General features: G+C 35.7%; 1 protein-coding gene across 1 annotated transcript; it reads right to left on the reverse strand.

Moving 5' to 3' along the window:
- Positions 1–2,193: 2,193 nt before the first annotated feature.
- Positions 2,194–5,321, reverse strand: LOC103408074 (heat stress transcription factor A-7a). Its single transcript, XM_029100328.2, is given in 3 exon segments — positions 2,194–3,978; positions 4,918–5,143; positions 5,145–5,321. Coding segments are annotated over 3 exon segments (1,014 nt in total). The 5' UTR covers positions 5,177–5,321; the 3' UTR covers positions 2,194–3,222.
- Positions 5,322–17,298: the final 11,977 nt, after the last annotated feature.

Raw genomic sequence — 17,298 nt, forward strand, 5'->3', positions numbered from 1 at the left:
TTACCATGGCAATCCCTAAAAACTTCTCCACAAGCAGCAGAACCAGGACTTCCTTTAGACAAACCATTGGTACTGAGTTTAATCCAAGGAAACCAAGTATGAGACCAATGCACATGAAGAATAGTAGGCATCTTGCTAGGGATTGGTCGATCCCAGAGCATAAATGATAGAATGTCAAAACCCTGAGAGTAACTAAGAACAAACTTCCTAGCATGAACGATCCCAAAATTGATAGACATGCAAGGAAAATAAAAATATATTTGACGACCCTAAAAAATAAACTTATAACACATAAATTAATAATTTATGAGTCGGTCTAACAGACTAACAAGTAAATTAACCCTAAAGTATTCATTCATGTTTTGGAGTGAACATGAAATGGCTTATTATATTTAACAATGTATTATATTGGATTTAATCCTCTAACACTCTTTTTTCTGTTGAGAAGAAATCCATAATTTTACATGCTTGCATTTCACTAATCTTCTCCAGACTTGCAAGCATCTCATATTTTTGACTTCTGACTTGCTCATATAACAGCTAATGCCGATATGCCTAAAATTCCAGACACAGAATGAAATCTGAGAATTGATGACCTCAAACCCCAATAAAGCTAAGAATTTATGGGCCTAACAGTATGGGCTGAAACTTCACTGAATTACAGGCCCAAATGATCATTCATGGGCTTGAGTGATGGACATCCTTTGTGAAATTAATGGTTGGCCCCTCAACAATGAAGGGAGAGAAAAAAAAAATAGAGAAACCAAGGTGAAGTGACAATAATACCATTGGAATTGTATCTTATGGAAGGTTTTACACTATATTTGGATGAAAGAAATAAATTTGGAATTTGGATAAAAGTCAGAATTTATAAATTGACATGCATCAATTCCCTTGTTTGGATTCATAACCATAAAAATTTAGAATTTTCGCGTGTAAAAAAAACTTGAAATTTGGGACCTCCAATTCCCAAGTTTTAATTCCATGTAAATATGGGTCATTTATCAATTTCTATGATTAAGAGTTTAAATATAACAAATTATGCATTCGATTCTATTGTTATTTTAGGTTAACCAAACAAGAAAATTCACAAATTCTAGAAACTAAAATCCCGTCATTTCAATTTCCGTCATTTTGAAAATTCATTAGTGATCTTAAATTTCTTCATCCAAATATAATGTTAGTAAATGCTTGAGGAATGGAAAATTATTTTTGCACACTCTTAGTTATTAGATTGAACATATTAAAACTAAGAGTATGTAGAAAGTGAAAAAGAGTGCATCTTACGGGGAAAAATGGCGTTGAGTTTAGTACTTACGGGTTGAGGATGGTCTAATTGCTCAATTTTGTAAGTTTTTCGTTTAAGATTGTGTTTGCTCACTTCTCACATGTAGTCCACACTTACTCTATTTCACCAAACTTGAAAATAGAACAAAGCACCCACAGCTTTACAGCTTTTTATGAAATACACTCGACTCACTCTCACTTTAAATATAAATCAATCACATCTTGACATGCATTTACAAAGCACCCACAGCTTTACCGCTTTTTATGAAATACACTCGACTCACTCTCACTTTCAATATAAATCAATCACATCTTGACATGCATTTTCAGTTGAATCTAATGCACCTGCACTTGTGAGTAGAGGCTACGCTAAGGGTTCACTCGAACCTAATTTTGTAAAAAAACATTTCTTCTGCACTTCAGCAGAAGTGCTTCTAAGGATTTTTTTTTTTTTTGAATTAAAATCCAAGCACTTCCAAAAAAAGAATCGTGGTAAGAGCTTCTCCTCGAAGTGTTATCAAGACCAAAAAATACTTCTTTTAAGTTTTTACGTACAACGTTGTCAGAAATGTCTTTGATCATCAAAGGACACTTTTAACGTTTCTAAGAAGTCTCAGACATGCACTAGAGAAAGCATGTAGATCTCATGAATTGGTGATGGCCTAGGAATTTCAAGAGCAAGAAAATACTTTATTTCTCCTTTAGCAAAATTAGAATTTGAACGCGAAAGCTTTTATTTTCGTGTTTTAAAGGTGATTAGTCCATGAGAACGTGCCTCGTGGACTAACGTAGGAACACAGAGGAGAAGTTAGAAACTTCAAACTTCCCATCTTGTTCTATAGAAACTTTCAAGTACAAGTTATGGAACTTAACTTTCTATCCTTCTTAAGTAATCCAAACTTCAGATTCCCTGTCAAAATGCTAGTCTGGTTTTTATGTGTTAGAGTCAGGATGTTACAAGAATATACTTGAACTGTTGAGATGACACTGCCATCCACATTACAAAATCTTTCGGATCAAAGTTGCATTAGTCTTACAAACTGATCAAATTTGTGCTTTTCGTAGAAGTACTTTCGTACTTGTATCCTGTCTTCATCTGTAAGACACCAACGGGGTAAGGAACACATTTTAAAGGTGATGTTTTAAAGAGCATACTGTACCAGTTTTTGGGAGTCCACAGCTGATGAAGTGACTGAGAAGAGAACCGTATCCGACATGAACCAATCTACGATCTACACGGTACAAACGTAACATTATGAAGTTCATTACTACCTAGCTCTCTTTACATCTAATTTCAGTAACAGAAAATATCATACTGACAAGATACCAATGCAGTCACTTGGACCCAAAAACAACATGTTTTAGGGTTTCTTGGAGCTTTTGCAGCAACTCCTTTTCAAGTTCAACAGTTTCTCAACAATCTACCTTCATTTAAGAGAGGCCATAAATAGATTACAACAGGCAAGAGATAGATAATTATTTTATTTATGGTACATAGAACAGTGGTTTTCATAGATTATAAACAACAACCTTGCGATTAATAGCGATAATAGTTACCAAAGATTCTGTCCGATCAATGCCTGCAACCTAAACCAGGATAAAGAAAGAAGAGAGGAAATTATTAGAAGATGAAAAGGAGGCAATCAATTATCATGTGCAGGGTTAGAAACACCAGAAACAAAGATGGTTTCTTTTCCACAAATAACCGCTTGCTAATCCCCCTATCCTGTCAATACCAAGAAATTCAGAAGAAAGTTATGGCCTAATGGCACGTGAAGAGAGACCCAAGAGACAATGCGAGACTATGAAAACAAGTGTCCAAGGCTTTAGCCTTGTTTTGAAAGAAATGGTCAATGAGGCAGTGAAAACGGAAGAGGGGAGAGAGAGAGAGAGAGAGAGAGAGAGAGCAATGCAGAAGAAGTGCAGCTTGCTAGTCTACTTTGGCCATGAACCAAAGTAACCTAAGTGATCAGCCAAGATAATAACATCTTCATCTTCGCCTACTTCAGCACTCGGAATGGTCAAGTCTCCCTCAAACCTCTCACTGAATAGTTCTTCCCAAAATCCTTCATCAAGCTCTTTATCCCCGCTATCTAGCGGCTCTACAGCTTCCTCCTGTTCCTTTCCCACCTTACCTAATCCTTGCATTTCCATCGCAAGAGCTTCAAGCTCCGACATTTCATACTCACAATCTCCAAATTCAAGAGGCTCCCTTTTAACCTGGTTTGATTCGCCACCACCAACATCACCAGGTCCTTGATCAATTGGCCTCCTCCTTTTCTTAGTCATTGCCTCTTCAAGCTTCTTTCTTTTCTCCTTGTGTTGGACTAGCTGCTGTATAAAAGCCGGGTTCTGCATTGCCCTTGCCAAGAAAGACATCATCTGTTGCTGCTTTATTTCTGTCCCCTGTAACCTTTGCTCCATGGCCTGAAGGTAGGCTCTAGTACTCTGCTGCTGCTGCCTAAGCTTCACTAGTTCCATCATTAGAACCTGCTTGTCATGCCGCAAACGATCAACTTCTCCATCTATCCCAAAGTGGCCTAATTCCATGCAAGGTCCAACAGATTGCTGTGCCGGAAAAGGCTGAGAAGGTGCTTTCCTTCTTTTAATGTTCTTCAAAAGATGCTTCTGACCCCTTACAAATCCTTCGTTGGCAAACTCCCATCTGTTAGGATCAACCTTTCTAAAACCCTGCAGAAGTTAAATTACATTAGGCCCAAAATTACCAAGAACCAATGACATTACAAACCCTAATTGCCGAATCAGATTCATAAATCTACTAAATCTTCTCCTTCAACCCTTTCAACCAAATATATATTATATATACGCACTGCACAAGGAGCTTAGATGGTGCTCAGTATTGTATCACTAACTTTTTGAAATTTGACACCGGTAGAAATCAAGAAAGATGGGCCACTAATGAGAAAACAGAACATAGAAACGTTAGAAAAAAGGTAGCGATTTTCATACACTCCCGCCGTCTCCTCATGCACTCCTTCTCCTTGTTTTCGTCACTTGATTCTTCTTTGACTTATTCAATACCAAGGCTGAAAAACGAGAGAGGAGTGCAGAAAGAAAAAAAGGACAGAGAAAATCACCCACCCAAAAGGACAGCACAGAGGAAAGGAGCATAAATTGAAAAAGTAAAGAGAGGATGGGGAAAAAGCAACCAGTACAGTGAAACTTCAATAACACCCAAATGAAATAACTCTTCTTCTAAGCAGATTCAAAAGGAAAAACTCTTTACTTTTTCCAAGAATAAATAATCAAATACAAAATATAAAAAAAAAACATTTAGGATTAGGGGAGGATTTTCTTAATTGGGTTGAAAATTATGGGAAAGAAAATTACAGGGGACTCGGATAAACGACATTCTGTGGATCAATGATCATCCACACACGGTTTTCACACTTACTTCTTAGCCTTCTGCGCTCTAAATTGAATATTTTACAAATTTTTTTTCCGCTCTAATTGATCAAGTGCACGAGGCTACAAGAGGAGTGTTAAAAATCACCGAATTTGGATTATTTCCACACACATTTAAGATCTGTAAAACTTGATGGGAAAAGGATCGAAATTTTCACTAACCAATTTGTAAAGATTTCAGCTTGGGGGTGAAAACACACTTACGTAAGTGTTGAGCTGCCTCACAAAGCTTGAGAAATTATTGTGCTTGAAGTACTTGGGCAGGAGGCTCATCACAAAAGCATGTGGGTCCCAAACAACAAAGCTAGCCCCTCCTTTGCTCCACGAGACGACCCGGTTCGACCCCGGGTCGTCCACCATGTCGTACGTCTTGTTAAGAAACGGCGGAGGGCCCGTGTCGTTCAGGCCCTCCATCGGCTGCGGCGGCGGGATCATCATCACCGTCTGGTCGAAACCCGGACATGGTTGCGACGAACTCGATCCCGGGTACTCTTCCTTCACTGGGTACAAATAATTCATGGCTAAAAATCGCAGAAATATGAACAAAATCTTGGTGGGTTTTGAATGTCGCACCAATTTCCACTACTTTTTTTCGAAATCGAATTCTGGGTCGGATCCAAAATCCGATTTTGATAATTAATTAAGCAAGAAAGAAGATTAATTAAGAGATTAAGAGACTAAAAACTGACATGGGTTGCTGTTGAAATGCAAGAAAAAAGGCAGAGCTGCAGTTGTCATGAGCTTCCTGCTTCCGAGAAGGAGCTCAAAGGCGGACACTTTTCGAGATTTCTGATCAGGGAAAGGAAGATTTGAGCTGAATCAGGGCAAGAATCAGTTATGAAAGTGGAAGGAAGAGAGAGAGAGAGAGAGAGAGAGAGAGAGAGAAGGAGGAGAGAAAGAGGGCTGCAAAGTTTGAGACTTTGGATTTCTCCTTTCTTCTTTGGGAAAGTCGTTTAAGGCCATTATATATAGTTGGCAGGTTGCAGCGAAAACTGAGAGGGTTAAATAGTGATCTAATCAAATTTTCTTAAAATGTTTCGGGAAAGTTCTGGAATTTCTAATGGGTGTACTATCTATCTTTACATTATTTTTAACTTTTCATGTACTTCTGATTAATTTTTTACTATTAATTTTTCTTAATTCAACAAAATCGTAAATTAAAAACATGTCAATAATAAATAAAAAATATGTGTAAATAACCCACTCCTTACTGATTTGCATATTAACTCTTTCTCCATTTGGGCAAGAATTTTTTAGTGAGAGGGGGGAGACCGGGAGAGAGAGAGAGTGGTCCTTAGGAAAGTTCTGGAATGAAAGTTCCATTGAGTATGGTGGAGGCATGGCCCGCATGGGCGAGCGATAAGTGATTGGTTTTGTAGATTTCTAAAGTCTCATTGGTTGAAGCATGGACCCCACCCATAATTGGGTGACATCACATGTTAAAACATTATTGGATGGAGGATAAACGATTCATAGATTAAATGTAAACCATGTGATATATGTCAAATAAAACTGCTACTATTTTATTATGAATTCACGATGAATAAAATCACTTTCGTTTATCTTCAAAAAATAAAATATATAAAAAAAAAAAACCTGAATTCAGAATAAAATTACTATCGTTTATCTTAAAAAAAATATATAAAAAATAAGAAAAACTAGTATAAATTATAATAAATGTTTTTAAAACAAATTATTTTTTTTGACGTTGTTGTCAATTTTGAGAGTAGGAGTGAGGGATGTCAATTCATATCATGTCACATCAAGTTTGGCTTTAGTTTGGAAAACATCATATTTGACTTTTCAGTTGAAAAACATTGTTGCTATATTTTTTTTACTGTTATTGTTAATTTGGATATTTTAACATCTCATTTGAAAATGCTCGTATCTCTCTATCGTTCTCTCGTTCTCTCCCATGGCAGTTCACATTCGAGCCGACATCGTCGAAGATAATGATTTCAAGTGCCATCACAAAAGAAGAGAGAGTTTGGGTGGCCTCGCTGGATAAGAGTGGGGTTGGGTTCATCAGTGAAAAAAGTGACTGATAGTCGGTGGGCTCACAGAAGAAGAAAGGGATTGAAGGTTGTGTCGCCGGAGAAAATAGGAATTTGGGTGGGGACAATGGACAAGACAGGGATTGGAGAGGAAGCAAAGGAGGCAAGAGGCTGGAGAGGGGATGAGGATAGGGCTGACAGTAGCCATGGTGTATTTTTCATGGTAACACTAGATTGGGGGAAGAAGGAGATGATATTTAGTTAGAGCATTTCCAATCATGTTTTTAGTAGTTTTTTTAGTCCAGTGATAACATTAGTAAGTTATATGTTAAATTAGTCATTGACGAGATTCGAATCCACGCCGTCATGCAAGGGTACAACATATTTTCATCACTGTGGTAAAGAGTTACTTGCATGTTTTTATTAGTTAAATTTAGCTTAAAAAAAATTTAGGAGCTCTAAATTTTTTTACCCTAATCATACTTTCTAGTTTAAGAGAAGCAATAAATGTCTTAATTCCTTTTTACTTCAATCTTATACTTTCTATAAGTTTTGTTTGCAAATAAAAATATAAGGGAATTGTTATTATCACTCCAAAATTCTCATTCTACACTCCTAACTTTCTATATTTGGAAAGAAAAATACACTTGTGAGGAGTGTAGAATGAGATTTTTGTAGTGTCAATAACACTTCCCATAAAAATAAGAAAAGAATAAAATTAGTAAAATTTTGAAATAGCATTAATCATTAATCAACAATAATTAATGCTAGGAGTATTAGAACCTCCTTTATCATTCTCTAGATTTAGGAGCTACTAGACGATCTCTATTTAGGTGGTGAATAGGGAGTGTAATTGGAGATGAATTTTTCCAAAGAAAAACGTTAGGGAGACTATCTTTTTACCATATTTTGTAAACCAAACAAAGCAGTGGTTGATAGATCGATAGATTTCATTTTTAATGATTGAAATAAGGAATTCAACCATCGACAATCACATCTTGTGGTCTACAAATATAGTTTAAAAAGATGGTCTTTCTAGCATCACCATTTTTCAAATCCTCCCTAAATTTTAATTAAAAGCTTATCTAGGGAGCTCTTTGAAAATGCTCTTATATATTTGAAGGGAAAGAAGATGTGTTTGGTTAAATTTTTTTTTTTTGGCTTTATTTTATGCTAGGATGATAGGACAATAGAGACTATTGCAAAAATTAGTCTGCACATGTCATGATTTTAATGGGCGACCTAAAAAAGTGAGTAAAATGGATACTCTATGGGGAATATCCAAATATTATTCGGAAGATAAATATCACAAAATAAAATAATTCTCGAAAGTGGGTTTTGAAGTTGAAAAAAATGAAAATATGGTTGGATTGGTTGGCAGGGTGTAGGGACTACTTAGGGACGACCAAGCAATTCTAAATTATTTGTAGGACGATTAGTGATGTGTAATTGCGTTGAGAATGTTTTGCATCATTAGCCGTTGATTTAAATATTTATACTTTGTACATTAACAAATCTTATCTTCTCAAGTTATACTGGCATTTTCTTTTGTCGCTTTTCGTTTTATCAACTTTGGTGTGGTGTTTTTTTTTTTCTTATAAAATAGATGTCGACTCTAAGAGGATAAACTCTATTAAATAGCCAAAACAAAATAACGGAAAAATAAGATATAATTGTAGTTCAAGCAGTTAAGAAAATAAGCTTAGAGATCATGCGAGTGACGGATTGCATAGAAAGATAACGTTTTTCCTCACTAAACATAAGAGTTTTTTTTTTTTTTTTTAATTTCACACCACCTCCTCTCTTAATTTTTTATTTTTATTTTTAATTGTATGAGAAAAAAAAAAAAGAGGACATGTTCTCCCTACACCTCACAAACCCTAATCTCTTTCCGATTTTTCTGCGTACAATATACTTTTCCTCTAGCAGTATTCTTATGATTTCAGTTTGTCAACTTAAAACGTATAGATTAATGGTTAATGATTTTAATAAAGAACTGGTCATTGAACTTTGGTTTCGATGGAGGGTGATTAATTTTCATGGTTGATATGAGCTTTGCTTTTACTTCGTTGTAGAACTTTAATCCACACCTGAGTTTGAACCAGGGTTGGGTGAAGTGATGGAGGGAGGCAAAGGCAGGCTGGGGCATGTGGTGACTCGTGCTAGGGTGGTTGGGAGAGACTTGGGGTTAGAGGGTGGTTGCTAGGTTTTTGTATCATCTTTCAAAGGAAGATTACATAGAATAAAGTCCTCTTCTTGCTCAATTAGACCCGACAAGAACATCTCTATAGCTATAGATTTATACAAAATTCTTGTTCAACTCAGCACAGCGGATCCGTAGCCGTCTGTTGCTGTGTTGTTGGGTGTGGTGTTGGGGTGTTGAAGGGTATCCTTTGAACAAATGTGATGAACTTAGAAAAAGTTAGATTTTAAGTTTTTATACGAACTGTAGATAGAAATTGAGGTGAACTTACATGAGATGCGGTGTTTAAATAGAAAAAATCAAATCATAAACTCTAAACCCTTTTCACTTAATCTATATGTTTCGAGCTATCTCGTACTATCACATTCTGGGCACGACTCCGCCGTAGCACGACATTGTCCACTTTGGGTCCTGATCACGCCCTCACGGTTTTGTTTCTGAGAACTCACACGAAAACTTCTCAGTGGGTCACCCATCATGGGATTGCTCTCGCGCGAACTCGCGTAACTTCGGAGTTCCGATGGAACCCGAAGCTAGTGAGCTCCCAAAAAATCTCGTGCTAGGTAGAGATGAGAATATACATATAAGGCATAGATGATCCATTCCCCTGGGCAATGTGAGATGTTACAATCCACCCCCTAGGGGCCTGACGTCCTTTTCGGCACACTTCCGGTCAAGGATTGGCTTTGATACCAAATTGTCACATCCCGACCCGGGCTCCACTACATCCCGGACACGACTCCGCTATAGCACGACATTGTCCGCTTTGGGCCCCGACCACGCCCTTATGGTTTTGTTTCTGGGAACTCACACGAGAACTTCCTAGTGGGTCACCACTCATGGGATTGCTCTTGCAAGAACTCGCTTAACTTTGGAGTTTCGATGGAACTCGAAGCCATTGAGCTCCCAAAAAACCTCTTGCTAGGTAGATATGAGAATATACATATAAGGCACAGAGGATCCACTCTCCTGGACGATGTGAGATGTTACACGTACTCTTGGTATAACTTAAAGAATAAAAATATCGTTTTTAACTTAAAACAAAACCTCTTTAAGGGTTTAAGGGCACATGGCTAAATATCCACCCTTCCCCAATTAGTTTTTAATTCAGAGTTATCTAATTTCTTACTTTGGTGGTCATTAAAGTACTCCTCTAAATCTAAAGAGAATCCCTCCCACTCAATCGAGAATGGCCGAGTCACCAAGACACCAACTTTGATTTTTAGCAAAGTAAAATATCCTCTTTGGGTCTCTAAAAAAATGGTACGTGGATGAATCTTACTTGACACATATCAACTATTTAGCTGTTAAAAAATACTTAAGATAATACATTAGTGCAAACTAATTTAACCACATTAAACAATAGGGTTAATTAGTCATGAGAATAGCCATACGTGGTGGCCCATGAAGTCGACACGCCACCTTCTCTGCACAAGTGCAGGGAAAGTGCAGTCATGGGATTGGTCAGCACAGAGCCAACAGTTTTCCCTGGCACAATATAATATGCACAATCACGATTCACAAGCCACGCACTATGGACAAGTTGCATTTGATTAATCCGATCAAAAGTTAAGCATCGGCAATATTTTTGTAAGATAATGCAAATTGTTCTTTGATTCTCACTCGGCCTTGTTGAAATTATAGGACCACATTGCTAGATATTTTGAGTGAAATGATAAATTAATAAGGGAGATCCAATAATGAATGAGTTTATGATTCTGAAATGGGGTTCAAGTCTTAATTAGATGAAAATTACGATTGAGTGTATGCTGATAGTTTTCTTTTTTTTACTTTTGATCACATGTTTGCATCATGCAAGGAATGATGATTTTGATTTATGTCATCCGTTACAGATCATGATTCATAAGGCATGTTAGCTATCTTCTCTTTATTTCGTCTGCCACCATATTATTATTATGCATGGTATGCAATTTTTGACCTAGATTATCTTATTTACAAATGCTAACTAAATCAAGTATCGTTAAGTCATTTTTTTTTTACTGTAATCAACTAACTAGACGAATCCAATATCTTTGATTATGAAATGAATTACCACTGTTAATAAAAAGGTTGGACAACTTTCCATTTGGTTGTTTTCTATCATGAAGCAATTGTAAGATAACGATGAAAACGATTTCGACTATTATGCAACATGACTTTAGACTAAAGAAAGTACAGGACTGATAGAGAAAAGTACAAATGATGGGTAGGTAAAATACCCCAATTATGGATTGGATTTATATTTCAATCATGCATGGAGTGCTGGAGACTTTAGACTAAAGATTGGTATCTAGAAGTGAATCATCTGCCTTACGTTGGCCATTGTTTCCTTGTTTGCCACATAATGCACGTGTTACATAGAGAAGTTTATAGGAAGTTCATGCAAATGATATATAATTAGGAATTTAGGTTTGTGATTACATATGGCTTTACAAGTAGGGGACAAGTGTTAAGAGACTCAAAGCCCCAAATGCAAGTATGCCGTACTTGGTACAGGTACTTACTAGGAATTTAGGAATGAAGATCCTCTCCGGATACTTTTGTGAGGATTCTAAGAATTTTTAAATAGTGTTCGTTCATTATATATCGTATGATCATAAATTATTTTTAATTTTTATTTAAAATTAAATATGAATAATACTTGACGAAAACTGACTGAATAATATACGATAAACAATTTAAGAATCCCGAGCTTCTCACAAAAATTCTCATTTGGAATTTAGGTTTAGGGTTTTGACCAGTCTGGTTTGTGATTGCATTTGACCTACCTAGTGGACAGGTGGCACGATTTGGTCCCTGGTTTTTTTGGTACCAACTCCATATCTGATTGCCATTTAGGAGTTCATGAGTTGACCAGGCTAACCCTTAACACTTTTCCATCGTAATTTGGTCTTCTGTTTCCTCCACGATTTTGAAGTTGCAGTACTAATGTCCATCTTGATTGACTTCACAATTACAACACGGGACATATATCTGCATTATGCATCGATGTTTATCTGACCACAAGACACACTACGCAACCCTCAAGAACCCAACTTCATCCTAGCTCTTCCACATTCAATTTTGTTGTTGAATTGACACAATTTTTTTTAAGAATTGGTCATTTGGAGAAACCCAAAACTGGGTATGCAAACAATTTTTTTAAAATTTAGGGTAAATATCAGTTTACTACCCTCAAGTTTCGTGGTTTTCAACATTTGGTACATGAAGTTTTTTTCGTCCCAGAGTCATACCTAAAGTGTTAATTTTGAGACAGTCTCATACATCTGTTAGTCAAACTGTTAACTTTGCCGTTAACGGATGATGCGGTGCCTATGTGGACAATGACTGGACGCCATGTGTCATTAAGAAGTCCACGTGGAAATTAAAATTTTTAAAAATAATTATTTAAAGAAAAGTTATAAAAAAAATAAATATATAAAAATAAAAATAAAAAAGCAAAAATTAAAAAAAAAAAAAAATTTAAACTTTTCTTTAAATAATTTTTTTTTTGAATTTTTAATTTCCACGTGAACCCTTAAGGACACGTGACGTTTAGTCATTGTCCACCTAGGTGCCACATCATCAGTTAACGGCATAATTAACAGTTTGACTAATGGATGTATGAGACTGTCTCAAAATTAATACTTTAGGTGTGACTCTTGGACGAAAAAAATTTCATGTACCAAATGTTGAAAACTACAAAACTTGAGGGTAGTAAACTGATATTTACCCTAAAATTTATTAGGAAGACCAAAATTTTAAATTAAATGACGTGTTACCATTATGATATAAGAACGTTAGTCTACACTTAATTAATAATTCAATCATCAACAACTACATCATTTGATTTACAAAATTTGGTTTAAAAATTTAGCATTATCCTTTTCCACTCGGTCTTGTTGAAACTATAGGACCACATTGGTAGATATTTTGAGTAAAATGATAAATTAATGAGGGAGATCCAATAATGAATGGGTTTATCATTCAAATTTAGAATTCGAGTCTTAATCAGGCGAAAATTACAACGAGTGAATGATAGCAACTTTCTTTTTCTACTTTTGCCCCCCTTGTTTTCAACATGCATTGTATGATGTTTTTGATTTAGGTCATCCGATAGAAATCATGATTCATATACAAAGCATGTTAGATTGTCTGCCACCATATTATTCAGGGTATGAAAACTTTGACCTAGGTCATTTTATTTACAAATAACTAAATCAGATATCGTTTAATCATTTTTTTATTGTAATAAACTAATTAGACAAATCCAATATTTTTATTGTAAAATGAATTATTGCACTGTTAATAAAAGTCTGAACAATTTTCCATTTGGTTGTTTTCTATCATGAAGCAATTGTAAGATAACATTGAAAATAAACAGTCACGATTATTATCGAACATTACATAATGAAAAGATAATTAAGTACATGACTGATAGAGAAACGTACAAATATGATAGGTAGGTTAAATACCCTAATTATAGATTGGGTTTACATTTCAATCATGCATGGAGTGTTGGAGACTTTACACTAAGGGCTGGTTTGATATTGCTGTACTTTGAAGGAAAAAAAACTGTTTCTGCTGTGCTGTGAGAATAAGCTTATTTTTGCTGCTTCACGTTTTCAACTTTTTTTTCACCAAAAACTGTGAAAATAAGCTGTTTTTAAGTGTTTACCAAACACCTTTTTTAGCTCAGTTTTTTTTTATACCAATTTTTTATAAAAGCACATTAATACCAAACCAGTACTAAAGATTGGGTTCTAGGAGTGAATCATCTGCCTTAAGTTAGACAGCGTTTCCTTGATTGCCTCATATATAACGCATATGTTACTTAGCGAAGATCATGCAAATCATATATAATTAGGAATTTAGCTAGGGTTGTGATTGCATTTGGCTTTACAACTAGGGGATAAGTGTCAAGAGACTCCTTGTTTCATAGATGTCTAAGAGGCTTTTTGTCTTTTATTGTATTTGGAAACTCAAGGACCTCTCGGAGGCTCGCCTTGGACTCCCAGAATCTCAGGGTCGGCCATGTGACCGTCTGGCTTGTGATTGCATATTTGACCTACCTAGTAGACAGGTGGCACGATTGGTCCTAGGTTTTTTGGTACCAAATCCAAATCTGCTTGCCATTTAGGAGTTCCTGAGTTGACCAGCCTAACACTTACAGTTTTTCATCGTAATTTGGTCTTTTGTTTCTTCTGCCTCCACGAGTTTGAAGTTGCATCTTGATTAACTTCACAATCACAACATGGGACATAAATATCTGAATTATGCATCGATGTTTGCATCCTCTCACAGAGACTCACGACTCACCCCCTCCAAACCCTCAAGAACCCAACTTCATCCTCTTCCGCGTTCAATTTTGTTGAATTGACACATTTTTTATATTTTTTATTTTTGTGATAAAAGAGGATTAGCCCCTTACGTTTATTAAATTAATGAAGAAGAAAATGGTAGTACAAAGACCCGGGGGGGGGGACAAAAACCAAATCCCGGAAAAGCAATTATGGCAACAAAATCATATGTGATTTTCCACTTTTGACAAACTCTAAATTTGAAGCTGACCATAGAAAAGCATAATTTTAGTAAAGGAGATTTCTTAAGATGCATGCCTGCAACGGTACCACCAAGTCGTATCACTAACTGAATTTCAACATATGCAAAAATAATCTTAATTAGCTCCTTCATGTGTATATATACCGGCACTCATCATGTAAAATAACAAACAAAATTCTTTATCCATAACGATTAACTCATCTTAGCTACCATATATAACAACAATATTTCATCACAAGTAACATAACAATAGGATAATCTTCCACGACCAAAAATAAAAGGACAACCAAACGGAGTAAAAACAAATTAATTAAACCCCTAAATACACACACACATATATACATATATACATATATATTCATCAATGAACCGGCTAAAATGTCGTTTTTTCTTTAACTATTAGGGTTGTTGAACCTATTTGAGATATCTTGATAACTGAACCAGCTAAAACGTATACGGCTTTGTGACAAACAAACACAAGGCCAATTGAAGACGTCTAAAGCCAAGTACTCAAAAAAATTAAAGGGAGTGTGATGATAATACTAAGACTTGTAATTATACTAGTGTACATGTGTAGTAAGTTTTTTTTTTTTGGTGGAATGTGTGTGGTAAGTTTCCTTTCCCAAAAACAAAGGAACTCCTCAATAGGTTAATAAACATTTAAACCTAGAAAGAAAGGGAGAGAATCTAAGCAATATATGGAGTAGGATTCTCTCCCCTTTTATTACCATAATACCATCATTTTTCATTTCATTCTCTCACACTCTTCTTTTTGTCTATTATATATATAAAAAATTCAAAACAAGATGTAGACGCGGTGTAATCGCAATCGTTTAAATAAAAGGAAATTGAAGGAAAGAGAGATTATGAGGGAAGAGAATCCTACTCCGCCATATATATACCTTTTCTTTTCCTTTCCCAGAGGAGGAGGAAGGAGAAGAAGGCGTGTCATACTATTACAAACTGGAAATTCAATATAATTTAGTGAAGTGACACAAGTCCAGATGTCAAACGCTTTACAAATCTAATTTAAGTCCAGTACACCGGAATTTTTGACGGGAAACACCCCAAGATGGAGTTTACGTGGTCCTTTGAGGGACACTGTCTAGATTATAATTCACCCTCTTAAGCATATTAGCAAATGCTTTAGCGCATAAACGATGAATAATTCACCTTCAATAAAAAGGAAGAAACTATAATAAAATCATATAATTTTACATCTTCTATAGATTTTGCACATTTTCTACTAGATTTTATCAGTAGTATTATCAAAGGAATTTTCAAATTTTCTTTGCGACTTTGTCCTCTCATTTTTTTTTGTTTGTCAAATTTTAGATTTGTTAGATTAGAAAGCTGACGAGGTTCGAACCAAAGCCGTGATGCAAAGACAAAACTCCTCTACACCAATGTGATAGAGGATCACTAGCAACTTTGTCCTCTCATTCACTTCATCTTCTGAGACGACAACGTCAAAAGAGACAAGAACATAATTATATACATCAAATCTTCCAGGTGGTATGGACCATCACCAAGTAGTTAATTCAATGAGCTGGCCTACCCCAAGAGGATGCTTCATGGGCTCCTCTTGTTCTCCAGCCCAGTCTAGTGCCGGCCCACTTTGGTTATTAAGCATCAACTACTAGCCTTAAGGACCGTTTGATGGGCTGGATGAGATTTTGAGCCTTAAGGATATGATTGGATTGACAGTGTGGATTCATAACTCATCAAGTCCAATCCTGTCCATATCGCATTTTGATTCAACAAACAACAAATTAGACTCAAAGTCATTTTAATTGATCGCAACCTATCTCATCCAGCCACCAAACGAGGCCTAAAAGTTGTTGCTTTTAACAGGGAGATGAAACGTTTTCTTTTATTTCATTTGTTTATGCAATCTTTCCTTTATTCTTCACGTGCCTCATATTTTCGATAAGATTTTTAATTGCTCTCGTCGAGCCACGTGTCCATATCTGATCTTTATAAAGACCCCAACCCACCACATCTACTCTCACAAGTCCTCCCTATCCTCCCTGCTCATCTCAATTCTCACGTTTTCAAAGGCGAAGAAAGTGGAATTTTACAGTTTATGCATGTTCTCAAGCTCAAAATTTTACTGTTAGGCTCTAAAGTGAAGAGAGTATTTTAAACCTTCTCCCGGGTATCAATCGCATTGATGATTTCCAAATGAAGAAAACTGATCCATAATTTGCTGGCAGGAAGAATTTTGGTGGCAATCTAATGGCAGGCAGTACAAACATCGCATATTGCTCGGAAGATTTTATTTTTGTTGGGATCGGCTCTCGACTTGCGAGGTACTATGATGGGAGGATATGATCATAAATGTTCCAAAAGTTGTATACTATTTCGGATAATTAATGTTGTACAATGAATGTCGATCACTGAGATTGGGCATCATGATTCATGAAATAACCATCTAAGGGGTGTATTCAATTGAGATTTTGAGGGATTTTAATTCTTTTGATGAATTTATGGTATTCAATCAGAATTGTAAATAATTCTTTAAAATTCAATAGGTATTCAATCAAGATTTTAATATAGTTTATTAAAATCCTTAGAAATCCGGGTGTATTCAATTAGAATTTTAAAGAAGTTTATAACATTCTAAGTGTATTCAATAATAATTAGAATATAGAGAATTTGGAAAAGTTGAGGAATTATAGGGAATTGAAGAGATTTTGTAGTATATTTTAAGCATCTACAAATCTCACTTCTTCTCATGAGATTTCGAGGGAATTGAATCAAAATTTTACATAGAATCTCTACAAATCAGTTAAACTTCGTAAAAATCCATTAAAATCTTTCAAATTCCCAATTGAATATACCCCA

This window comes from Malus domestica, chromosome 03 (genome assembly GCF_042453785.1).
Source record: "Malus domestica chromosome 03, GDT2T_hap1".
NCBI lineage: Eukaryota > Viridiplantae > Streptophyta > Magnoliopsida > Rosales > Rosaceae > Malus > Malus domestica.